General features: G+C 37.2%; 1 protein-coding gene and 1 long non-coding RNA gene across 2 annotated transcripts in view; one reads left to right on the top strand and one right to left on the bottom strand.

Annotated features, from left to right (window-relative positions):
• LOC309387091 overlaps nt 1-20,641 on the top strand; it is a 41,107-nt gene extending 20,466 nt beyond the window's left edge. Inside the window, exons 2-4 of the long non-coding RNA XR_014174541.1 lie at nt 14,139-14,323; nt 16,904-16,960; nt 19,360-20,641. This is a non-coding gene — a long non-coding RNA (uncharacterized lncRNA). The remainder of the gene's footprint in view (nt 1-14,138; nt 14,324-16,903; nt 16,961-19,359) is intronic.
• The window catches only part of CHSY3 (chondroitin sulfate synthase 3), a gene marked incomplete at its 5' end in the record, with an annotated part of 82,819 nt that continues 64,383 nt past the window's right edge, over nt 9,541-27,976 (bottom strand). Inside the window, one exon of the mRNA XM_081943267.1 lies at nt 9,541-14,499. Within this exon, the coding sequence (XP_081799393.1) occupies nt 12,937-14,499 (1,563 nt within the window). The 3' untranslated portion in view covers nt 9,541-12,936. The remainder of the gene's footprint in view (nt 14,500-27,976) is intronic.

The following is a 27,976-nucleotide window of genomic DNA, read 5'->3' as shown; positions in this document are numbered from 1 at the left end:
ACAATACTGGCTTGAAGGCACCAACATAAATAAAATTCAAGTAAATGGGAATTGTTTCTTATATTTGCTATCTTTGCATGATTCTTCCTCATCTAAAAAGATGAAGATTTTGGAAAAGAAAATATGCCATTTTTCATACTACTTAACACATGAGTTTGTGTTTCTATAGGTGGAATATACTTCTCTATAAATTGTTCTAGATTACAAGGCATGTCAACCCTTACAAGCAGGGGGAAAAGATTGCTGTCTCTGCATAGTTCAACCTGCATAGAATTTACATTGATAATTAGAAGAGATCAGACAATTATATGCTGTTGCCATACAAAACCTTGTCCATTATGTTAATTCAATGGGGAAATGTCCTCCTACAGCCTCATTTAACTCAATATACTGAAACAATTGGTGAACCCTGCAAGAGAAAATCATGAAAAGTTGCAAATCCCATCTTAGCTACATAAAAAGGGAGGAGAAAATGTCCCTCTTCTTCTTAAGAAGGAAGCTATGATAATAAGAAAAGGGGATTACTGCATCTGCTCCCATTCTGGATTTACATCACCTCCAAGTATGATGGAAACTATAGATTTAGACATTATACAATTTTCAAATAATTGTTGAGTTCTTTCTACATTTGTTTGCTCTGTGTTTATAGGAAGACATAGGAAATACTATATTGAACAAAAATATCAAAATGTTAAATATGCAAGCACAAGGCTGTTACCAAATATGCACATTTACTTTACAGTAAAGGCCCACTTCCTAGGTCCCATCAGCCAAAACTCTTTAACTGTTGGCTCCCAGAGCATGTCCCTTCCACTGGACCTTGAGGTTACAGTTAGGAAGAACTGGGGAGATATTTTGGTTATATTGCTGGGTCTCCTTTTGACCCTAACACCCTTTACTGTACTGTTCTTATAAGGTGCAAGTCTGTTTTAAAATATGTCACCCAGAGATATAAATGGATTAAAAAAGTCGCTCTTACCTTCAAATACCACCCCACCATATTTATTTATTTATTTATTTATTTATTTATTTATTTATTTATTTATTTATTTATTTATTTATTTTATTTTATTTTATTTTATTTTATTATTTATTTTATTTTATTTTGTTTGTCACTCGTGTACAAGATAACAGAAATAGGAATAAATAAGAACACAGGAAATGGGGACAGATAAATGGGGACAGTAGGACAGGGACATTTGGCATGCTGGTGTGCTTATGCACACTCCTACAATTCCATGATAATAGTGAGAACAGACTTGAATCTGCTATTTGCCAATTAATTTGATTAGGGCACATTATTACATAGCAAAAACACCCAGAATTGAATAAGAGTTGATGGCAGTTTTAACGCATAGTGTCCTCATCCTTTTGCTCATCCTTCTGTCATAAGGGTGCCACTGCAAATATTACTGGGGAAAGTCTGAATAGCATTGCCCCATACGTTCTCTGCTTTATTATATTTTTTTGTTTTGCTTTACTGAGTACATTCTGTGTCAACTGATATCAATAAGGATGGTACGGGAGTCTGCTGGGCTAGACTTGTATCTCTGGGTGACGTGTTTAAATCAACAAGAACAGATTTGGTGACAGATTCAGGTCTTATAACCTGGGGGTGGGGGTGGGGGTTGTAGAAGGGCTAAAGTATTTCCATTTTTGCAACTATCTATGGGGGTTAGGGAAATCAAATTGATTAGCAGGACAGCTGTTTCATGCCTCGCAGATAAAGTTTGCTTGAGATGGTTCAGTCTCTTCAATAAATCCTCCTGCTTGCAACTTGGCAGGGTTTCAAAGAGATGAATTACTTCTCCCACCAGAGGCTCAGCTGCGCTCTTTCCTCCTATCCTTACTATCAGCTGTTCATCGGAGGAGGAAGCTCTCAAGAGTGCTGCTGGTTGATGCCATTGTGCTATCTGCAACTGCCACTTTTAGTTTCACACTTAAAGCACTGATGGCATCTTGGTGGCATAATTCCAAAAGTGAAGGAATCTGTGCCTCAGGAAATATCCAGTTTGGTGCCGTCCACTAAGCAATGCCAACGGGCGGCGCCTAGGAGTAGAGCCTTCTCTGTGATGGGCCCAACCCCCTGGAATGACCTCCCCCCCGATATCAGAACCACCACCGACTTCCGCTCCTTCCGACAAAAGCTGAAGACTCACCTGTTCCGTTTAGCCGGCTTGGCCCATTCATAGTCTTATTCTACCTCCTGGCAGATATTTTTAATTGGGTATTTTTAGGGGTTGTTTTAAATATTGTTTTTAACTGCTTTGCTTTATGTACAGTTTCTTATAGCCTCCTCCTTTAGGTACTGAGTATGTAATTATGTTTGTACTTTCTATTTATTTATGCGTTTTATCTGACTGTACACCGCCCCGAGTCCCTTTGGGGAGAGGGGGCGGTATAAAAGTCCAAATAAAGTAAAGTAAGTAAGTAAAGGAAGTATGGAGAGTGATCAGGAAGCGTACTTTCTTTCAAATAACATTATTTATTTACATTGTGGGGTGCTTAAATGTCAGTAAAATTCACTTGCTGCTCTTTTCGCTAAGACATCACTTTACCCCCCAAGAAATCAATTGTGTATTATTGCAGCAATACAGCATAGACACTGGCTTAAGGAAAAAGCAGTTGCTTTCTTTGAATCCCACCAATCACTATTGAGTTAAGAGTGATGCAAAGAAATTCAGTTAATTTGCAAGGTTTGGTTGTTTTTTACTTACATTATCATTCCTCTTATTTAATCTTGTAAGAACTGGGAGAGGGATTGTCACTTAGATGGTTTAAGCAATGTCAGTGCATCAAAATTCCCACTGTCATTTCTTAGTTTCTGCATGAGCTTTTCTTATATGACAGATGGAAATAAAAGTTGCTAAGCCAGTACTGGGTAAGGCTGGTGGGAAACAGTGAAATGGTAGAAACTGATAAAATAAAACAAAGTAACCAAAATAAAAAGAAATAGAAAAGTACTTAACTGTAGTGCTTCCCCACCAGTCTCTATGCAACAATCCCTCTATTTGCTTGCAAGATTAGAGCTTTCAACCATTTCCACCCCCCCCCCAAAAAAATGTCAAACAAGCTGAAATTGTGATAAGAACTGGTATGAAGGTATGAGGTATAAAGTTATTTCATTTGTTTTCTCTACTTCCTTAGTATAAAATATCTTCTTGAAGGCATTAGACTTGCAGAAAGCTCTAGTAGGATGTATTTGGACTGAAAAGACCCAGGTTGCAGAAAATTTATTAAGGTGATCCGGTCATTTTGCTTCTACTTTAATCGAACCTTGGAAACCTTTCTCCACTTTTTTATACCTAAGAGAATCCTTCTCACTTCTTCCATTTTTTCAAAGCTAAGCCGATGTTTATATAACTGCCCTTGCAATCCTTCTTCAAAGATTCCCCTCTACAGTGTGTAAGTGTTATGGGGAACAGGATCATGGGATGCTCCCATCTATGGTACCTTGAGCTTCCAGAAAAACAGCAATTCAAGTGCAATAAATATTCATGAGAATGGGCTAGAAAAAGATGCCCTTCTATTTGCAGTGCTAATCAAGGATTCAGAAATGCGGGATTCTACGCAGGGAAACTGAGTACTGGGGGTCTATGGAATGCAAGGCTTTTTCCAGTGTCACGGCTGCAATCCCATTCCTCTCACACCATGTTCTCCATGGCCCTAATTCTAATATTGTGCTTTCCTTCTTCTGTATTGCTCCCTTTGCTACTATTGACAAAGTTAATGATATGTTCTACTAACAACAGAAGTGTTGTAAATACACTGAGGTTTGTTCCCTTTGCAAGTTTACCCCAAATTCAAGACCAAGGGGCTTACAATGACTCCTGCAGAAGGACTTATTTTCTATGCCATCAGCAATAGTGATCTACGCTGTTCAAATTTCCACTGTAGCAATTTTGAAAGTACCTGAACCTTGATTAACCCTCCAACATTTTAAATTGTTGGTCTTTTTCATGTGTTCTAAAAGATAGTACATAAAAACTACATACCATGTCAGTAAGAATGTGCAAACTTCTAAAGCATAAAATGTTAATTTAGGAAAACATTACTCTCCTAGATTGTGAAGAAGTTTTAGATGTCTCTTCAAAACTGTGGCATAAAAAAAAATCCAATCTATGCACAGAATTGAGTAAAACCCTTCTCAATTCATCTTTATTTGTAGTTTATATTACTTATATCCGTTTCTTTCCTCAATGTATATGCTTTATTTTTTCTTCTAAGGAGTTTTATGCTCAAGAGGGAAAAAACAAAATTTACATCTGCTAGTTTAATGACATCGGTTAGTGGCAGTAAAATTATGTTACCATGAGAATGGAATAAAGCCCAAGCTTTTCTTTAATCTAAAGTCTTATCTAATAAATGCTCTGTTCTATGAAATCCACATTAAATCTCAGATATTAAGAAATCATTATGGTTTAGAAGCTAATAATATTACTGCAATAATCAAGCTATTCATTAGAATGACCGACCATTTTTCTCTCTCTCCACAGTTAAATTCAGCCTTTCAGAAGAAATGAACACACTTTTCAAATTATTTATTGACTTCTTGGACTTCCTCTGAAATAAGTGGAAATATCTTGAAATGTGTGGATTTTCCCTCTCATGTAGCCTACCTTTCACTTGACAAATTAAATTTTTAATAAGTTCTGATAATTGGGCAAAAATTCCTTTCACATTATAAACACTAAGTTTCATTATCAAGGTCTATATTCTGTATCTATTTATATACTACTAAAATTTACATGTCTGTTTATAACCTTCAGTTGTGTGAAATTGGGAGGTATATGGCAACTATTATTGAACCAAGGAAAAACAAATGAGCTAACTTGCAGAGTACTGGAACTCATGGTTACTGGGGAAATGAAATTTGCAGATGTTGTCACCATTCAAGGCCCCCGAGCCTTCCAACTGTACTTTCCAGAAACCTGTAGGTTTAGTTGCAAAAGGGAAGGTGGTATTCCTGCACTATTTCCTACCTCCATGGGTGAATTCAGCATGTTCTGACAGGTACTGAAGAACCAGTAGCGGAAATGTTGAGTAGTTTGAGGAACAAGCAAATGCCACCTCTGCCTGGCCTTAGGAGTGAGGTGGGAATGGAAATTTTGCAGTATCCTTCTCCTGCCATGCCCACCAAGCCACACTCACAGAACCGGTAATTTTTTAAAAATGAATTTCATCACTGCTCACCTCCCTCTATTCTTGCACCTAATCAGATGGTGGGAAGGCTTGATAGGTGAATGAATGTTGCCTGTTTTGGAACCAAGGCTAAAATGTGAAAACTCTTTAATAGTGGTAGGTAGGCATAGATACAGAGTTGGAAGTGATGAGGGAAGGATGAGAGACTGATACATATGCCTGTTGGTGAAGTAAGGCTTCTTTCATCCCTGGAGCAGGTCCTCAGTGACATGCCAGAATGGGAACAAGCATGGAGTTTTCTTTGCTGTTCTCAGTTCCATTTGTTCCCAAGGGTGGGATTGTACCGGTTCGGGCAAACCGGTAGCTCCGACTATCAGCTGGGAGCGAACTGGTTCGCTCTGACTTTCAGCTGGGCCCACCCGCCCGCCCCTGCGCTATACTCACCTATATTCCCTTTTCTGAAGCCCAGCTGATAGGCGTGGCAGAGTGGATTGCCGCGCTTCAGCTGTTTTCCTCCCCAGCAGTAACTCTATAGCAGTAACAGTCTATTCATAGCTATTCAATTTCCCTATTTAGATAAAGAAATATCTCTGAAAGGATGATCCCATGGATTATGGGTTGTCTAGTATTTATATAAAATCGGATACATCCTTGATCCAAATACCTTCATAAGGACATAAACATCAGCAAAGCATCCCATCATCTTTAAGTATCATGTTTATAATTTGTCAATTAATCAAATTTTTCTATCATTATTAGCCTTTCACATTATAGCTCTGATCTTCAGGGTAGGAAAACATGAGCATTATTGAACATTCTGATGTGTGTAGTAATGATTTTGTTGTGCATGTCAATTTGGACTGTAGATACTCTTTGGATGGCAGCTCTTCCAACTGTGATTTGAGTGGGGTGAATTTAAATCAGTGTGGGCTTGATGACTGTTTGGACCCTGCAGTTTTCTTGACAAAGTGTTTGGAGGAAAGTTTACCATTGCAAGCATTTCTTGGGAAGGTATGCAAAATTGAAGAGGGCTTTATGAAAGCAGAGCCATTGACTAGGGGAAATACCAAGTAACTGGTGATCTTAAGAGTCCTTCAAAATGACAAAATTGAAATATTGGGTAGAGTTTACCTTCAGTCGTGAATGAAAGAAAATTTTAATCATAAGCTTAAGAGTGTAAAGAATCTTGACTAAACAGCAAGGAGCTTTTTCATCTTAGAATATCATAAATGGAGTAAGGGTCCAGATAAAACTGAAGTATTGAAATATTTACATTTAAGATTTTTGAATTAATTATAAAGAACAAACAGCTTTTTATGGGAAATAGTTCTTGCTTTGATTTTTACAAGGCAAGATAAAGATGAGCAATTTCAAAAGCTGGTCACAAAAGAGAACTAAAGTTTTTAGAAAAGTTTTACAAGTCTATAAATTGCTGTTAAAGTTTATAAAATAAAAATACCGAAGGAGACTTTTGAAGAATAATACCCACAATATCAATAATGTTAGCAATGATTACTCCTATGGATAAACTATCCAAACGATGTTATTGAAGAAATGGCAGTTGTAGAACAAATTTAGACCAAGATAATAGCTTAGAAAGGGATGGTTCCCAGGATCTAAAAAAAGAAACTGGCTAAAATTTTAAAATGTAAAAGGGAAATGCAAACTAAATGAAAGTAAATCAAATATTGCAACATCTGAATGAACTAAAGAGTAAGACTGCTTGAAACGAAAGGAAGTAATATAAAGTTGATTATTTCTGGCTATCCTTTATGGACTTTCTGTTGACTGAAACTGAAAAGATTATGTTTTATGGATTTGTTTATGGATAAGAGATAAGATATGAAGACATGTTTGTAAGCTTAAAGGGGTTAAAGAGTCTCTTAAATTTGTTCAAACTTGTGTGATAGATTGGAATTCACTTTTTGTTTATTTTTTCCCCTTTATTTTATTATTTTATTTTTTCTTGAACATTCTACTTCTTTCTATTCTTTTTTAATATACATATATTAGCTTTTACTATTATAATCAAAATTCTTAATAAAATTGTTTGTGTGTGCATATAAATTTGCAATTGTCTTATTCCTAAGGGTGACAGACATTACTGACCCAAGGATCATCCAGCTGGCTTTGGGTCTAAATCAGGACTAGAACTTGTGATTCCAGACCAATGCTTTAATTACTACACTGGACCTTTTAAAATGCATTTTTAAAATAGTTTATTGAAAAATAAGTTCATAATTTGGCAATTTTGATTAAATTGATTAAAATATTAATATTTGTGTTAGAGATGAACATTTGAACACATAGAAAAAAACCCTACAGATTTTAATATAGAAATGGTGTGGTCTTTAAAATAACACAGAACTAATGCATTCCAACCCAGCAAAGTTGGATGTACATTCATTAAACCAGTAGTCATGTTATTAAAAATTCCACACTACTGAAAATAACCTAATCGTGCTGTTTTTCTGTGCTGGAACTAAGCCTTATCTGACAGCATTTATTTCTGAAACCGAGCACGGATTGGTTTTGGAATTCCCTGATTTAAAGGGATTTCTGACTGAGCCAGGGAAGGAAGCAATAAAGTAATAATCTTCATGAGACTGCTCAACTATTGTGGTAGGCAACTGGAAACTATCAGCAACAAAACTAGAAACTGTTCTAGAAAATCCTTAAGCCAAGACCAGAAATATCTGTATTTTTTTTAAAAAAATGTGGTAAAGAGGAAGGGATATAAGCCAGAAAGTAAGAAAAAACCTGGGATGCCATAGTGGAAGAATGAATCATGGAATTTTGTTAACGAGAGGATTATGGAAAAGGAAGACTTAGCAAAATGGGGGGAAAAAACTCCTTATTTAATTTGGGCATTTGCTTTTATGTAAAATGAGAAGTGCTGCCCTGATTAAAAGTAGGTTATGTTATTTTATGTTACCCTGAGGGATCATGATGGCTCAGTAGTTAAGATGCTGAGCTTCTGAGCTGGAAAGATGGTAGCTTGGTCCTGAGACCTGAATATTGCATGATGAGATGAGCTCCAGGGATGGGCTGCTATGGGTTCGCCTGGGTTCGGAAGAACCCGTAGCTAACGTTATGGTTGGTTCAGAGAACCTCCAAATCCCTGGCTGGCCCCCAAACCCCAACCCTCCCAGGAGTCTCCACGCGACCCATATTGGAAGCGGGGTAAGTGCAGGACCCATGCGAAGGCTCAGGCAGTGGGGGGCGGGAAATGCATCTCCTGGAAGTTCCGGAAGGCTGGAAATGGACCTGTTTGCAGCCTCTGGAGGGCGTCCGGGGGAGGCAGTTTTTCCCCTCCCAGAGGCTCGAGGAAAGCCTCTGGAGCCTGGGGAAGACAAAAATTGACACCCCCCCACAGTGGTGCAGGGCGACTAGGCAACACCCACCATGGCCATCCCCGCCCAACAACTGGCAGAGAACCTGTTGCTGAAATTTATGAATTTACTTGGCCCAACTTTTGCAAACACAGCATTTGAAAACATGCAAACGCAACTGGATAAATAGGTACCGCTTTGGTAGGAAAGTGACTGTGTCCTATATTTTCATGCTGGCCATATGATGAACGAAAACTCTTTCAAGACAACACAGGCTCCCTTGCAATGAGTCCCGCCCACTTGAGTCAGTCATGACTGGACAGGGAAACCTTTAAGTTATTTTATCATTGACCTTTTCTATGATAGTGTGATTAACCAATACTAAAGCACAGAAACAAAATGTCCAATCCCTTTCAGCCTTCTGAAAGTGACAGTACTGGTTTACTTCAAATTAAAGAACTTATGTATATGTAAAGCTTACCATCTGAACTATTTCAGCACCATTTGGGCAGTAATGGGGTTAGTTTGATAGGATTCCTTGGCCAAATGGTCCTCCCCCCTTATGCTCATCTTGTCACTCCTAAAATGGCCATTACATTTTATCTGGGCATACCTATCTTATCCTGCTCCAAAATCCCCCTACCATAAAAAATATTAATTCCTTTTCAGGAAGGGGGTGTTTTTGCTTTGTTTAAATAAGGAGTTTGGCTAAGCCGTGAGTGTGTATGGCTTCTTGATTGGTTTGATGGCACAGTCATGTTTGAAGAAGAAAAAGGAACGAATTTCATTTTCTCCTCAAATCTGTTTGAAAAGGGAGATGGAGAAAGATACATTATTCGATCTGTTTTGTAAAATGTTTTAACAGTGAGTATAATTCATTGGGAGTGTACTTGCAAGGCACTTTGATAATCCGGAATAAACACCAGTGAGTTCCTTTGCACAGTTCCTGCTCACTCGAACACAAAATTGCATCCATTATGATTATGTCATCATTAAAATGGCATTCCTGCCACAAATCAACTAACACAATTTATCTGAGAACAGTTATTCCAAAGACAACACAATATTTTATAACAAACATTTATAATCCAGTTTACAACAAAGTAATCCATCATGTAAACAAATGAATTGGTCATACACTAAATAAATATCTCTAAAGAATAAGAATTGACATTTCATTTTTTTTTCAGTTCAGGACCCGATCCGGCAAGTCCTTTATACACAGAATTCCCTGTACAGTCATCAAGTTCAGTTCATGCTATATGTTGAAATTTTGTCTGAGCAAACCATGTTAATTTAAGGCTATGGACAAATATTCAACATTTTTATCAAGGAGTTAAGGTAAACTCTCATGATTTTTTGCATTTTAAATTACCAGGGAGAGCTTAACTTCTTCAAATACAGTTAATTGACATTTTAATAACTTCAAGTTAACAAGAAATATCTGTGTTCCAAACAACAGATAAAGAAAAAAATATATAGAAAAGGAAATTACAATATGACAATGTAGTAAGAATACACATTTTGGGGAACAAGGTTTTGGTTTTCACAAGTGCATGTCACTCTATAACTAACAAAACAAATTCAGACATAATTTTTCAAATTTTCATTAGTCTTTCTAAGTCCCAAAGTAATAAGTATTCCTTAACCTGATAGGTCTAGGCAGTATTCTGGATTTGAAGGGGAAAAGATGTTTTGGAGTATGCTGAGGTACAAGCATAGCAACTGCTTGCAACTTTTTAAAACAGCCATTTTTGTTGAGAATATGGTTGTAGAAGATGATCAGGCTGAGCCTGAGGTAGGGGGTTAAAGGCATTATCAGTTATGAGTCTCTTCATGCCCACAAGAGAACTAAACCCAGCCTATCTTGAATTCCTCTGAATTCCTTGACAGCTTGGCTGTCTTGCAGCATAAGCTTGAAATAAATCTTTATACTCATTTGAACTGCTTGGATATTCTGATTTCCCCAGTGCTTGACAGAGAAGTTCTGGAGGTACATTTTAAGGAGTTGCCATAGGTAATATCAACACTCCAAATTATTTGTTTACCTTAAAATCTGTTTACCTGTATTCTATCTTATAAGATAAACTAGTACCTTGTTTGTGAAGATAAAATAGGTTGTTGGGTTTTTTTGCACATCTCATGTAAAATACTAATATGGCTGACACTTATGAGTCAGGTTTGACTCATGGCAACCACATTATTTTCTTGGCAATATTTTTGGAAATAGTTTGCCACTGCCTTATTCCTAAGGTTGAGAGAGAAAACTGACCCAAAGTCATCCAGCTGACTTTGTACGTATGGCAAGACAAAAACTCAGTTTCCTGGCTTCTAATCTTGCACCTTTAACCATTACACCAAACTGACTCTCTAAATTCCTATTATAGTTTTGATATTCCATATGCTAATTATGAATATGAGAATGTATGCAAACTTCATCTTACATATACATTAAATGTTAGGTAAAGGGCCAACTAAAAATAGTAGCTTATTTGCTACAGCAGATATACAATGAAGCTAGAAAGAGAACAACTGAGGTTGGTACTGTAGAATACCCAATCATAAAAATAAAATATGCTAATTGCAATTGATCTGGGAAAAAATTGCAGTATGTAATTTTGAATCAGGGCTAATTATACAGCAGTGGGATTTTTACATGCATACATAGGTGTGAAATGAAATTATACCTGTGCATAAATGTGGCACACAGAATTGGAACATTGCTGGGAGTCATATCTAAATGAGAGAAATTACCACTGTCATGAGAAAATACTAGCGTAACATGCTGTGAAAAAAAGGAACATACAAAAGAAAAATAACATCTAGGAAGAATCTTTGGTGTAATGGTCAAGAGACTATGTTGCTTTGTGCTGAATTTCTAAACTTATCGAGTTCATCACTAAATATATATTTCTTACTGTACTTAAATCTAGGTTAATAAAATCTTAATTCTGAAACATAGTTGCCATGGTTATTCTTGTTATTTGTAAAAGAAAATTGAATAAGATTCAAGTATATCTTATTCAGAATACCTATCTCTTGCTCTTTCCCAATTTAGTTTAGTATATATACTGCCAAAGTGAGCATGCTGCCAATTAAACTGTGAGAATTGCGGATTCCATTAGATGTTTCAGACAATATGTTCAGATTCTATCATGGCCATTATAACATATACCTTTTAAGCACCTTTTCTTAAAAATACCAGATATTATTTATTTAGAGATGCTTGCTTTGTTCTTTAAAGTTGATCACATTATATTGGTCATCAGGATTAACATATATTTCTTGGGAATGTTTCAGGTTTTCAAAAAAATGTTACAGTTACATGTCATAAATTTGATCAAATCACTAAATGAATGATAATACGGTCATGGTTTGTGTTCATTTTAACAGAACATAACCATCTAATATTTTTTTACTATCCGTAATATATTTTCTGGAATTTTTGGATTTTACAGAAAAGGAAACCTTAACACATTCCACTTTCTATATATCTTCACTATTATAAATATATTTGCAAGAACTTTGACCAGCAATAGTACTTTCATAGTTAAATAATTACATCTTCTTTAAAGTTTATCAACAATTGATTCAGAATATGAATATTAACACAGAATTATAAAAAGACAATATTAAGTACCGTTTGATTTCCCTTTGTAACAAGTGCAGTCTTATGAAAGGAATTAGAAAACTATGTATATATTAGACGTTCAATCTAAACAGAAACAAAGCAAAATATTCTTGTCTTAGAAAACACAAGATCACATGCCTATTCTTTATTATAAATACTCATATTGTGTCATGATTTCTTCTTGCCAGCAAATGAAAGTGATTGATTTGTAACCTTCTCAACATATGCAAATATCTGATTAAGCTATGTTTTCTCAAGAAAATACAGTCCATTTGCAGAGTACTGAAGAGGTCAATTTGATATGCTGTTTAAGGGTCTTGGTAGCCAGTACCATTGCACCTGGAAAATGTATTTGTCCCTTATTTTAAAAAATAGATGAGTCCATTTATTACTTAAAAATTATAAAGAATAGTTTTTATTTCAGTCCTCATATAAATTATAAAACTCAAGTTTGCCAGAGTCTCTTTCCCAGAGGAAGCATAAAGCACTTTTGTGATACCTTCACTGAAAAATATTTGTATCACATTAAGTTTGACAGACACAATCAAGATCAATATTGCATCCTGGAGTCCAAAGAGACTATTCTTCTGATGTGGTCCTAGTGATGGATGTTATCTATGCAACTGTTCTGTTGCAATGATTTCACTCAGTTTGTGGATCATGAACAGAAAGAGACATCAGTTCAGCAGGAGTCTCCATTATTCCTAATAGAAGTTTGTTAAAGGTCAGAGACAAATCCTTTGGAAGACAAAGAGAAGTTTAAGAATGCAATGATGAAATGGAAAAACAATGAGGTAAACTTCTCCTAGGAAGCCAGTCCCAGTTAAAATATCAGGAGAAAGTATGGTTATACCTAAAACCTAAATGCTTTTCTAGCCATATTTCAGCTAGCTGCATTGAAGAGCCAAATGTACTTGCTTTAGACCCCAAGCACATCTTGTATTGTTTAGACTCTAGACTGGGATCACAATGAACTGGATGGAACACATGCACAACTCCCACTTCTTGGCTTCTAAATGCCTTCAAGCCAGAAGTTACCACTTTAGTAAAAAGGTCTACATCCTCGAGTCCCCAACCTTGAATTGAGGTATCAAATCCACCTACATTTATAAGATCACTTTTATAAATGCAAGTGATACCAAACCCATAATCTCTCCAAAACCCTGTTTTCTTAGTGAAAACAAAATAACTGTCCACAGGAGGGTGGCCTCCATAGGTTACTTTGGGGTCATACTGGCTGAAAATAATAGGGTAGTAAACTTGTTCTCCTTGGATGGTATTAGCTCGACATCGCTGAAGAAAGTCAGGAGTAAATATTAGGTCAACATCACAGAATAGTAGCAACGTATCATTATCAAACTGAGAGGAAGCTGTTTCAAGACCCAAACCTCTTGAAAAAGCTCCTGCCATAGGAATAACAGTGATGTCCGCCATTGGATACTTATTGCGATATGCATTGATCAATTCTGTATGTTTACTAGACTCCTGACTAGAATCTGGGCTAAAGAGAATAACCGCCAGCCGCACGTTCTGCTTTGTAACAAGGCAAGTTTTTTCAAAATTCTCCATAAATCTCAAGAAAATATTGTATCTTCCTGTGAGAGGGACAAGGATGTGTATCTTCTTGTTATTGCTTTCCCTTAATTCTTTGGCGTCTTTAAATGGCGAGAACATCTTCAGAGAATTAGAAAGGAAAGAGAGGGATTGTGTATCACTCTGCTCATTTTCCATCATACTTCTCACATCCAGTTCTTCTTCCTCTCTGAAAAAAGGCTTACTAAATAATTGTTGAAGGTAAGCATGTCTACGAACTGGAACAGTGACCTTTCTTCCTTTGTGCCTTTTATATAAAAGCAGCAAATCCAGAATATACTCTACACCATGCAGAGGGTCAACCCTGCGATATCCATACTGTATTTCATTGAAGTCAATAAGCCTTCCTCTAGATTTAGAGTTCTCATTGATTATTTCCATTACCTGCATTACAGTGTCATCTAATGCTGCTCGCTGGATGTTATTAATGTTTTGTCTAGGTGGCTGATTTTCAGCTATTGAATAAAGGAGCTTTCCAGTCAGAAAATCCCATTCAATGACTTCATTCCTGTCACGGGGCTGGAAACGACTGAACGACGGTGTCATTCCCAGAAGCTGATCTTCTTTGCTTATTTCATCATTACCGAGCTTGCTCATGAGAGCACTTTCTCTATGGAGCTGGATGGTGCGGTAACGCAATTCTGAAATTTTACGGGTCAATATGTAGTTATGAAGTCTATACTGATAGGCTGGCCTTTTATTTGGATGAAGCGTAATTGCGGTGTGAATTTTGCTGTTGTGAAGATCCTGTATGTAACCTTTCCGGTTGCGTTCATAGTTTTCATGGAACAATTGCTGCATCTAGGAAAAAAATAGAATAGCATTAGGTATCAGGGAGATATTAACTAAACCACGTCAATTTAACTTTCAAGTATAAATACATTCATTATGGAGTTTGTAGCATAGGAGATGAGCTGAATATACAACATAATTAATCATTCCTACATTTTTTAAAGGAAATCACATGCTTCATGGGGACAGAAGAGACAGAGGTCACCTGGTGATATAGTGGACTTGATTCATTAAGTTCTAGATCAGAGCTGTCAAACTCCTGGCCCGTGGACCGGATGCATCACACACTGGCCATGCTCATGCCTGGTTTAGCAAAGGGGAAAAAAGTCCCAATACATCATGTGGCACCGCCATGACGATGTTGAGTTTAACACCCCTGGTCTAGATCATATGTAAATCTTGATAAAAATGCTTGCATTTCAGAGAGTAGACAACCAAAATAATATTACATTTGTAGATAGGTTGGTTCAAAAAGAGTAGGAACATATTTTGTACATTCCTATGAGGAGTGTGAGTATATGGTAACACTATAAATGTACTTACAAAGAAATTAAATATATATCAGAAGTTTAAAAAGAGAATAAATTTTTAAATATGGTCATTTGGTAGAAATTGTCCATCTGCTCTAAGGCGAATATTCAATCAATTGAATACTTTGAAAACAAAATAATTTGTAACTTCAATCTGTTTTTAAAAATTGTAAGTGTTTACAGTCAAGATATTCAGAAGAATGCCTCATATTTTGTTTCTGATAAGATATCTTCCTAAAATTACATGGAGAACTAAAATTAAAACATACCAGAAAAAAAAATTCTGACAGGAAATTGTTTATAATATAGTCCATGATAGTAGTAATATAAATATAATAGGCAGTGAACAGAAAAGTAAAACTATACAGCTCACTGAAAAGCTGCCTACATTTTCAGTCAATATTAAAGTAAAAGTCATGAATAAGAGTATTTAACCTAGAAAAGTTTTTAATTATTTTTCATATTTATCAACTGAGATGCCATTTTATTCCAATGTGCAGAGTTAAACCCAGCAATAGTTGCCCATAACACCCCATAGAAAAGCCACCACCACTCTTCATATTTTTTCCCTTGTGTATCTCAGAGACAGAAAATTTAGGACTAGTGAAATCTTTGTACTACAGAAAACACATATAACATAGTTGATGAAAGCAGTAAATTGACTCTCCCTAAATGCATCACTATTATATTCCATTGGTCTGAGGATAGGCAACTTACAGGTTGATAACTGTGGCAGAGATATCTGCTGTACTATACTGGATTAATTCAGAGCTAATTCAGACAAACTAGTGTCATGCTAATTAGCGCACTATTTGGAAGAACTCGTGCCCACTTTAAATAATATCTGTAGTAGAAGGAATAGCAGAAGCTGGAGATGGGAGTGAAAAGGGGGATCAGCCTAGACTTCCTACATAGCTGGAAGCAAACTAAACCAACTTCCCCTTGAGTGCCGTTGACCCTTATCTAACACTAATCAAGTGCTGACCATTACTTAAGAAGATTCCTGTGCATAGGCTTTTAGAAATGAATTAGCTTAATTGAATCTTTGGGTATGGACCTATTTTTTTGCCCCTGGCAATATCTCAGTGTTCCTTGCTATTTTACTAAACTATTTTTATTGTTAGATATAATAAAATAAAGCCTTAGTCTTTAATGCATAATTTTAGCTAATTTTAGCTAATTTTATTAACATTAAAATTTTATAATAACTTATGAACTTCCCTAGAGCTAAACATCCAATTAAAATAACATAAGCATGGCAAGATGTCTATTACAGTGTTCCTGTTAAAAGAAAATTTAATTATATTGCAATAATACTTTTTTACAGCCATAGCTTTTTGTTAGGAGATGAGATGAAAATACTCCATAATTAACATAAATGCATTACTGAAAACTTTTAAAACTGAAATCAGACAGGGAATTGCATGCTTTATAGAGATTGAAAAAAAAACATTTATTTGATACTGATAACTAGTGGGAAAAGAGGGAGGGAAGCTGCATAACAGACAGAATGCACTAGCTTAAAAACAGCTTCTATATGCCTGAGGCACTTTTTAATATCTTAGTAATATAATGAAACATAACAAATAGTAATATTTTCTCCTCTCATTAGCTTCCCTCATTGTATCCTCTCCTACTTTCTCAGTCCATTTATAAAACTGTACCTTGAGGTCCTGTTAATCCACTCTCTAAATATTTTTTGATTATTGACTGTAGGCCCTAATCTTTCTGTTTATGTACACACTCTAAGAAGCCTAGAACAATTTTTAAAAACACACATTATAATTTACACAATTAAAATCATGGACAAGCAAGCAAATCTTCTGTTCCAAACAGAATTTCATGCCCTATGCCGCTAATCCAAGACTTTCTCTCTCCCCCAGTCTGGAACCAGGACAAGAATCAGAAGTAGATGTCATTGTTGATGGAGAAGGGAAAAGGTAAGGTGAGGGGAAGCTTCATAGTCCTGGGGACTGCACAGGAGTGGATTTGGGCTGTTACGTGAGCACAAAGGCAATGGCTTGACAAAAATATAACATATCCATGTTTAGCCAGTTTTATCCCCTCAAAATTGTTTGTGTTTCTTATTGCGATTGCCACCCACAGTTTGAAAACTCTTGCTATATGAAGTGAAACAAATTGTAACCAGGGTGAATAAAAATCAATGATTTTTTTAAAAAAATAAAAAAATCAGATATTAAAAAAAACTAATCAGATTTTTTAAAATGTTAAATCAGATTTTTAAAATTTATATCACATTTATTTTAATAAAATGCTTTTGGAGTAAAAATCTATCTAAAGATAGGTTTTTTTTATTTAAGATACATTAATAATTTAGTTTATTCAGCATGGAATGGAGCTTAGTTCTATAGCATGAGGCTGTATATTCTGCAATATTTACAGTTTTGGTAAACTCATTCAAGGAATCCGAGCTCTGCAAGTTAAATAGGAAACCTGCATCTTGTTTGCAAATAATAATATTAAAGATTCAAATTACCAGCAAGTATGAGTCCTTACATTTAAAGAGCAGCTGTCATTTCAGCTCTATCATAGCAGTGCCTGTTAGCGGGCATCCACTCACTTGCTGCCCTTCACTTTGTTGGCTCACTGCAGCATCACCAGCCATCCCATTAAAATGAATGGGACTCTCGGTGAGTCAACAGTGGATTAGGAGAGGGATGACAGTTGCTCTTTAAAAATTACGATATAAATTGAGTTGATTTAAATCAAGCCTTTTTACTAGTGATTTAAATCATGATTTAAATGAAATCCACCCGAATTGCAACAGTAAGCTACACTGTATCTTTTGTATTAAAAAACAACAACATACCCTGTCATGGTATGTGGGAAAGACTTTGGGAGACTGGATGAAGTACTGCTAACTAGGGAATAGTCAGATAAGAGAGGGCATACCCTGCAGAGGAAGAGATTCAGAAGGGATCCTCCCTTTTTTCTTGGAGTAGAAAAGAAAATAGCAGGAGTTTTGTGCTTTCAGACTTATAAGATTCTTTTAATATAGGCTTAAAATAATGTAGAATTAACTCATCTGGTTGTGTTTCCCATCTGATTTACCTGGAATTTTTTACTTGAAAAAAATTGGCTGCAGGATAACTCATTAAGCTGCACATTAGAAGTTTATAGGAAATTTTAATAAACATATACTTTATTTTTTAATTGTAATACATTTTCCATTCTACTATTCATGATAAATTAGTTTCCACTTTCACTAATTTTAGTGTGCTATTACCACTGTTCTTCATGGCTAAATGCAAATATTCTATTACTTACAATATGCAGAAACAGCAATAGCAATGCTAATTGGAATAATCAATTTGATAAAGTAAAAGGTGATCCAGAATTAATATTGGGAATATTATGTATAAAAACCCTCACTGCTGCAAACATAATTGTCTGTTTAAGCACACATACAGAATCATTTGCAGTTGCAACTATCTTCAAATTAATATGTGGCAAATTAATATACATAAAATATATATTAAAACCAAAGAAAAATTATAGAAAGAAATGACTTCCATCTTCATCAAGACAAGTACAAACACTTTCTCTAGTATTTCAACTTCATCTCATCTCTTCATCCTATCTTTTATCTATTAGCAAATAATAAAGCCTAATCATTCAATCTTATTCAGCAAAACTCCATTAAGAACTACTAGAAATAACAGTATTTATTTATCCAATTTAAAAACTGCCTATCTTCCTCAGATACACACACACACTCACACACACACACTTTAAACAAGTAAAACAATTTGTTGTTACCAGAAACCAGCTACCAGAAACAACATATTGAAAATTATGATCTTTTAATCCCTTCAAATGATGTCCCACAAATTAATTTCTTATCATCTCTTTATCTTCTCTCAATTTTAATACCATAGCTTCTCACTTTCTCTACAAATGAAACACAAACACTCTTCTTCTCACATGCTGTACATAAACAAATACTAAAAGCCTCGTTATTCAGTCCTAGTCAAGAAAAACCCATTAAAAGCTACTTTAAAAAAATATCACACACATTTTAGCGTTGGTTGAATAAGTCAATTTTGTAAACCTTTGTTTTACTTTAAAGGTCTTGATATTTATGTTAATTATCATAATCACTGTCCATATTGAAAGGATAATTTATACCAAATTTGCTAATGTAATATTTTTATGAAAACCGAACCATTAAAAATTAGGGATGGCAAATGGAAAGGGAGATTCATGACCTCTCTCGTTATGGGAAGGATCATTCAAGGGATTAAATTAGGCTTCATCTTGTATGCCAAAATTATCTCTGACTCTGCTAGTGCTAATGCATGTTTTTGGAACTTTTCAGAGATGGCAGAATTGAAGAAAAAGAACTGGAAAAAACCCACAAAATACAAAGAATTGCAAATTGAAGTAGGATGACTGTGACAAAAGAAAGTAGTGTCAATAGATGCCTGGGGTCCAATCGAAAAGTATCTGGAGCACCAATTGAACACTCTTGACAAAATCACTACCAGTCAACTACAAATGGAAGCTTTACTTGGAAATGCTTACATCCTGTGGCAATATCTTTAAACATTATCAAACAACATCTCCCTCTGCCCAGTCCTTGGGAAGGACTCGGTAAGCGGATAAAAATGCCAAATCCAATGAAAACATCTGGCTGACTGTGCTATTTATCTGTAACAGTAATATATGATAGGAATAGTTGGCAGACCCAAATGGAACTTTGGAAAACAAACTAATGACAATATACAATGCTGTACATCCAGAAACCAATATTAATCAGACACATTTACCAAGAGCCAAAGGAGGCAGATGATTCCTGCAGGTGAAACAAACTGTGAAAAAAAGGTGCCTTGAATGACTATACTAAAACAAACTAAGAAGCCATATTGAAAGAAGTCAATCAAAGAAAGCCTTGGAAACAACAAAGAAGGCTGAGTATAGAAAAGAAACAATAAAAAGTATTAATTGGAAAACCAGTCAATACATGGTCAGGTTCACTCATTATATATATATACACACACACACAGACACACACACACAAACACAGACACACACACACATTACATACATCTGCCAATGTTGGTGGGAGTGTAGTTTTCTCCTTGGTGGTTTTTTGATTAGGTATCGTTTTCTGCTTCTTGGTCTAGTGATAATCCCTGCTCATCTTGGCTCTACAGTAGGCTAATGGAGATGGTGTATCCTGGTCTTTGGTTTCCTTCTTAGCTTTTTTATTTTCTCTCTTGAATTATGTGTAAATGGGATTTATCTCTGTGTCTATTGATGGCTTTTTTTTTTTTTTACCATACACGCTTTTCATCAAACCACTCTCATAGCATTCCAGTTACTTTTATGTTTAGCCTGATACACCGAGCTCTAAATTCCATATAACAAAGTGGGTAGAAACACATTCATTCACAGCCATTTTCATTTATTTTTCACAACAAAGTATATACTTACTGTTATTACATTAGTGTCTTAATATTTATCCATCCATTTCCTTAGTTAATAAACATTTTGTTTATTTTTATCTTTTCAACCAAAACTCTGCTAAACTTGTACACAGGCAAGCTTAGATAACTAAACCTCTTGCATTCACACTTTCCTTTGTGTAAGGGATTGATAATATTTATTTATTTAGGAATACAAATTTCAGAATCAAATACAAAACTTTTCTTAAATAACTATGAAGTGTTGTGGCAAAAGATACAGAAAGATCTTGAAGCGTGGAAAAAGTTACAATTGTCTTTGCTTGGAAGGATCTCAGCAATTAAAATGAACATTCTACCTAGATTTATCTTTCTATTCCAGATGATTCCGGTGCTTAAATCAGATAAAACCTTGTTAAATTGGCAAATAACATTAAATAAATTTGTTTGGAAGGAGAAAAAACCGAGAGTAAAGATGAAGATTATGCAAGATACACGTGAAAGAGGCGGCCTCAGACTCCCAAACCTTCGATTGTATTATGAAGCTGCGGTACTAACGCATGTAGCAGATTGGTTTGGGAAAACAAAAATAGAATTGCTGAATATAGAAGGCCATGATCTTGTTCTGGGATGGCATGCATATCTTTTTTATGAAGACAGGGTGGATAAAGTGTTTAACAACCATGTTCTCCGAAGTGCCTTGATGAGAATATGGAAGAAGCACGGCCCAATTGGGATTATAAAATACCGCTTTGGTTGGATCTTGCAGACACCATGGGGATTATGAATATTAAGTCACTCGGGGGTTGTTTATATAAAGATGTGCTTATCGCTGATGGGGACGAATGGAAGTTAAAAACTTTGGAACAGCTGTTGGAAGAAGGAATTACTTTAAATTGGTTACATTACATACAGCTACAGAAGAGATGGGAAGAAGATCGCAGGGTCGGTTTTATGGATAAAGAAGTGGAACTGATTAAGCAGATAAAAGAGACTGACCCAAAACAAGTTAAAAGAATATATAATGTTCTGTTAGAAAGAGACTCAGAAAGTGAATTGGTTAAGGATTGTATGATTAAATGGGCTCAGAATTTTGGTGAAGTGGTTATGTTGGAAACGTGGGAAAAAATATGGGTTCAGAATGTTAAATTTACACAGTCACAGAATTTAAGGGAGAACTTTTATAAAATGTTTTACAGATGGTATTTAGATCCTAAAAAATTATCATGCATGTACCCAAATGTTCAACCAAAATGTTGGAGATGCGGGTGTCTAGATGCTACCTTTTTTCATGTATGGTGGACTTGTAACAAGGTTAAAGCTTTTTGGATAAAAATATGGTGGGTTATGCAGAATGTATTTAAGAAAAGAATACAATTCACTCCGCAAATGTTTTTATTGGGTATAGCTAAGGATTTCACCAAAGGGGAAACAAAATTGGCCTTGTATATGGTCACAGCAGCTAGGTTGTTGATTGCGCAACATTGGAAAAAAGATTTTTTACCGACAATTGATCAATGGATTCAGAAGGTGGCGGGGTTCGCCGAAATGGCAAAAATTTCAGCTTTCTTAAAAGTTCAGAAACAGGAGGAATATACACAGGAGTGGGCAAAATGGATTGATTATATACAGAATAAATGCCAGACTAGGAGTTATTATGTAGCCTTTAGGTAAGAATGTTTAGATTGATAGATGATCAGAGTAAATAATATATGGGATGTTTGGAATTGTTAGAGTGGTATACAGCGGAAGTCAGGGGGGTGGGTTTGTGTGGGAGGTGGGGGAGGGTTAGGGTGGAGGGTGGGGCAATATATATGTATGAATAAATTAGAAGATGGGATTAACGAAACATTGTTATTCTAGAAGAAATTTATATTAAGAGTTATAGATGTTAAATTAGCTTAGAAAATGGGATCAATGTGTTATTATTAATCTAAGAGAAATTTATATTGTGTTTGTTGGGAGGAGAGGGGTTACGAGTAATTTACTTTAAGATGGGGGGAGGAGAGGGGGCAAAGTATTTGGTATAATATTTGAATGTGAATTTTTGCGGGGGGGTTGGGGGGGTATAGCATTTGTATGAGATTTACATTGTATGGCGGGGGGGTGAAAAGGGGGAAAATCTGTTTGTACAAAACTCTTTTAATAAAAAAAAAAGATAATATATTAAACAAGATGTACATCACTCTATAACCAGGCTTTATGTTTTACAATAACTGAATTTGTATGGTGTACACTTGTGTTAACTTTTTTCAACATTCTCACAGAATTTATTACTTCCTTTCATTATCCCATCCCCATCCTATGGATGCTAAGATTCACAATCTTCATTTTCAATTGCCTTCTTTGCCTGCACATTTTGAGACTTTGATCTGAACCTGTTTAAAAAAATCAGTTGCAGTATTCCTCATGCATAACTGCTGTTGTGTGTGTTTTTTCAGTTCTTTTTGAAATATTTAAAAGCCATATTTAAATTTCTGATATATTAAATTAAAGAATTGTATCATGGATTTTACCCCACATTACTAGATGAGTGATTTTCTTTAAGTGCATTCACAGTGTTAGAGGCTTGTTTATCCCTTTTTACCCTCTTCCACTTTGAGTTTTTGTTTCCATAAAAAAATATTGCAATTTCTTGTCCTCCTTTATTCTGCAGCATTTTTTTGCTCTTTGATTCATTGTGTGTAACTATCTTTTTCCTCCCTGTATGCACTACAAATCTTCCCATTGTCTTCATTTTTTGCATCTAGTTAATTTCTTTTTCTTAAGTCAGAAAGGAAATGTTCCATGAAAAGTTAGAAAAAAATGGAAAATGCTTTATTAATACTTATGGTAAGAAAACAAAACCATAAACACACTTTGTAGATTTCATTCGTATGGTGCATGAAGAAAGTAGAAAACTTGCAATAATGAATTGGTTAATATCTCTTTCATTTGCATTCATTAAAAATGGCTTAAATGTGCAATATTTTATCATAGAAAAGCATGTCAGCTACCATAAAGTACAATTAATTTCACTTAAGAAGATTTGATTTACAATTATTTTAATTAAGATTGGCTTAAGAGAAGAATCCATTGCGGAAAGAAGAACAACTCCTAAGTTAAGTCACTAATGAACAATTCAAGATTTGATGAAAGCCATCATTATATGAACAAAAATCCATTTAGATTATTAGGAAATTAGAACTACAAAACAATAATGTGAACAATAATGCAAACTCAAACAGATAAACCAGGAGACAAATAATCTAGTTCTTCACACATCTAAAACAGAGTTAACATTGCCAGTTTAGTAACTGATAGATACCTGCTTTTTTCTCTGTCTTTTTCATATAATTAAAAAATAACGTTCACATATACAGTATACACTGTGTTTATTGTCTGAACTTTGAGTGTATAAATGGCAAATGTTTGGGGACATTTTTTAAAAGTATTCCATGAAGTTATTTACTAACATAGCAGCTATGTTTTGTGATATAATGCCATGCTTCTAGAAATATATAGGGATAGCACAATTTCCTGCTGACTGTACACATCAGTCCCACTTAATAAACATGAAAGATGTAACAAAACTAAGTTGAGATAATCCTGGCTGGATTCTTCCAGTATAGTAACTGTGGTCCACATTTAGCAATGTGTACAGATTCAGAGCTTGAGGTTAACAAACTAAGACTTAAGGACATTCCAGCAGAGGGCTTCGCTATACCAACGGTCGTAGGGAGGGGTGGGTGCGAGGACAGACAAAGAACCTGTAGTCGGTTGGGAGACCGTGGTCGTTGGACACGCCCGGTCACTTGTACCAACCCCCGCATCCTAGGTGGCCAGGACCTACAGAGCCAGGGCCTGAGGCTGATGTTATGTAACGCGAGGTCCGTTGTCAACAAGGCCCCCCTCATCAATGACCTGATCTCGGAGGGGGAGCCGGACCTTGCAGGAATAACGGAGACCTGGTTGGGCCACGAGGGAGGTTTACCCCTCGTGGAAATGTGCCCACCAGGCTACCGAGCATTCCACCAGCCACGGGCCCAGGGTAGGGGCGGTGGTGTAGCGGTGATTATACGGGAGGATCTGGAACCGAGAGAGTTCACTGTGCCACAGATATCCGGGTGCGAGTCTCTTGGCGTGAGATGGGGCCCAGGGAGACAGCTGGGCCTGCTGATTGTATACTTGGCTCCTCGCTATACATCAGCGGCCCTGCCTGAACTCCTCGAGCTGATCGCAGAGATAGCGGTTGAGACCCCCAAACTTTTGGTTATGGGGGATTTCAACCTGCCATCAATGGGAGAAGCATCCGAGGTGGTTCGGGAGTTCATGGCTTCCATGACAGCCATGGATCTGACTCAATTAATTCAGGGCCCCACGCACGAGAGAGGCCACACGCTGGATCTTGTTTTTGTCTCTGGCCAGTGGACGAGTGATCTGGGAATAGGGGACTTAGTTATTACGCCCCTGTCATGGTCAGATCACTCACTTCTCCGGCTTGACTTCCCTGGCGCTACCCCCCACCATGGGGAGGCGGAACCAGAACATCCTAGATGGTTCCGCCCCAGGCGCCTGATGGAACCGGATAGGTTCCAGGCGGAGCTTGGGCCACTTCCTGTAGACCTGACCTGCTCCCGGATGGAGGACCTGGTAGCCGCATGGAATAGTGCGGCCGCCGGGGCCTTAGACTGGGTTGCGCCTTTGCGGCCTCTCCTGCGGCAATGAACCACCCTGGCCCCTTGGTTTACCGAGGAGCTAAGGGTGATGAAACGCCACAAGAGACGCCTAGAGAGCAGATGGAGATCCTCCCGTTCCGAATTTGACCGAACACAGGTAAGAACCTATTTAAGGACATACCTTGTGGCATTAAGAGTGGCCAAACATCAACATTGTGCCGCTCTTATTGCGTCCGCAGACAACCGCCCTGCCGCCCTGTTTCGGGTGTCCCGCTCCCTTCTGTCACAGAGGCCGCAGGAAGCCCCCTTGCAGGGCAGGGCAGAGGAATTTGGGGAGTATCTGCAGGATAAAATCGCTCAAATCCGGAGGGAATGGGTCCCCCTCAGTGGGCTAGGGGAGACGTCCGAGGCGAGTCTTGAGAGACCATTCTGGGAGGAGTTTGAGTCTGTTGCCACCGATGATTTGGACAGGCTGCGTGGGCGACTGCGAGCCACCACATGTTTATTGGACCCGTGTCCCTCCTGGCTTGTACTGGCATCCTGGGAGGTCACACGAGGCTGGCTCTTGGGACTAGTGAACGCTTCATTGAGTGAGGGGTCCTTACCAGCCGCCTTGAAAGAGGCGGTTGTGAGGCCCTTACTCAAGAAGCCTTCTCTGGACCCAACTGAGCTAGCTAATTATCGTCCCGTCTCCAACCTTCCCTTCTTAGCGAAGGTTGTAGAGTGTGGTGGCCCAACAGTTCCCACGTCACCTGGAGGAAACTGATTATCTAGACCCGCGCCAGTCCGGCTTCCGACCCGAGCTGGGTGAGATCATTCGTGGTTTTGGGGTGGGATACCATCTGTACGCTGACGATACGCAGCTGTACATCTCCACCCCGAACCACCCCAACGAGGCCGTCGAAATGATGTCCCGGTGCTTGGAAACCGTACGGGTCTGGATGGGAGGCAACAGACTTAAACTCAACCCCTCCAAGACGGAGTGGCTGTGGCTACCGGCCCCCCGGTTCAACCAGTGGATTCCATCGCTGGCCATTGGGGGCGAGCAACTGGCCCCCGTGGAGCGGGCGCGCAATTTGGGCATCCTCCTAGATGCCCGGCTGTCTATGGACAACCATGTGGCAGCCGTGGCAAGGGGGGCGTTCTACCAGGTTCGCCTGGTGCGCCAATTGCGCCCCCTATTGGACCGGGACACCCTTCGCACAGTCACTCATGCGCTGGTGATGTCCCATCTGGACTACTGCAACACTCTCTACATGGGGCTCCCCTTGAGATGCACCCGAGGACTATAGCTGGTCCAGAATGCGGCCGCGCAGGCAATTATGGGGAGTACGAGATACTCCCATCTAACGCCTCTCCTGCGCGAGCTGCACTGGCTCCCTGTGGTCTACCGGGTGCGTTTCAAGGTGTTGATCACCATCTTTAAAGCGCTCCATGGCACAGGACCTAGTTACTTGCGGGATCGCATCCTGCCCCATACATCCCTGCGACCAATTCGCTCTCACAGAGAGGGACTCCTCCGGGTGCCGTCCACTAAGCAGTGCCAGAGGGTGGCGCCCAGGAGCAGGGCCTTCTCTGTGATGGGCCCAGCCCTCTGGAATGACCTCCCCCCCGACATTAGGACTACTACTGATCTCCGCTCCTTCCGCAAGAAACTCAAGACCCACCTGTTCCAACTAGCCGGCCTGGCTCAACTATAACTCTATCCTCTAATCCCCCTGGCAATTTTAAATTTTAGGGTATTTTAATGTTTTTTAACTCTATTATTATTGTGTTATTTTATGAATTGTAATAATTGATTTTTTTGTATATACCTCCTCCGTGCAACATGCTATGCATTTATTGTACGCTGCCCCGAGTCCCTTCGAGGAGAGGGAGCGGCTTATAAGTCTAATAAATAAAAATAAAAATAAATAAAAAGGATAAGCAAAAGTTTATTAGAAAGCTTGAATATCTTCATTTTCTAGTCTCATTATGAGAAAATAAAGGCATAAGAGAAAGCCTAAGAGTCTTTCAATCAGAAAATACATAAAAGAGACAAAGAGGAAATTCTTTGCTTGTATTTCTACTCTCAAAAACTCAAATGGTCTTCAAAATACAAAGAATGGATATTTTCATAGCCGCATCTCCAACATAGACTTTTGTTTTTCTTAATAAATCAAGAGATGTGAATAATTTGAGACTTCCTAAGTGAACCTTTTAGTGCCAATTATCTTGCTGAAGATGGGGCCTCTATTGGGTTGTTTTGAATTGATATTTCTGACATTGGATAGTATCATCCCCTTATTTTGTTATTTTGATTTACTTTAATTAACATTTTTTATATATTTTTTGTGATAAAGACTACTTAAAAAGTGAAAAATAATTGTATTACCAGTCCATTTACTACAGAAAACACCAATGCTTTCCATATTATTAGAAAGAAAAATAACTGGGTACATCTATGAAGAAACTAGGACCCAATCTCATGTTTATTTTTTAAATACAAATAACTGAACTCAGAAAGCCACATTAATGAAAAATGTAAAGAGTAGATACAGTACATTGTTGTTTCATAAATTCTACATAATTGCTTATTTAGAGTATGTCTTTCAGAGTCCAACTTTTGAAATTTTTAGGGCTGAAATAGTGGTAATTTTAGAACATCTCTTCTTTGCCAGAATTCTATACAACTAATCTAATCCAAATGTATTGTATGTAATGTTTGAATGTATACACACAATGTGTTTATCAATCAACCATACATTTTGGGACACATCATCTGCTGTAGAAAACTGGCAAAGCACTCTAATACAAAATGAAACACTGCAAATAGTTTTTGACATTTTCAGGAAGTCTAGCAACTCTAAACCACAAAATCTATTTCATGAGC

This window comes from Natrix helvetica (assembly GCF_964273705.1).
Source record: "Natrix helvetica genome assembly, chromosome: 2".
Lineage (NCBI taxonomy): Eukaryota > Metazoa > Chordata > Lepidosauria > Squamata > Natricidae > Natrix > Natrix helvetica.
Note: the sequence above shows the minus strand (reverse complement) of the source record. Positions and strands in the feature narration are given on the sequence as shown.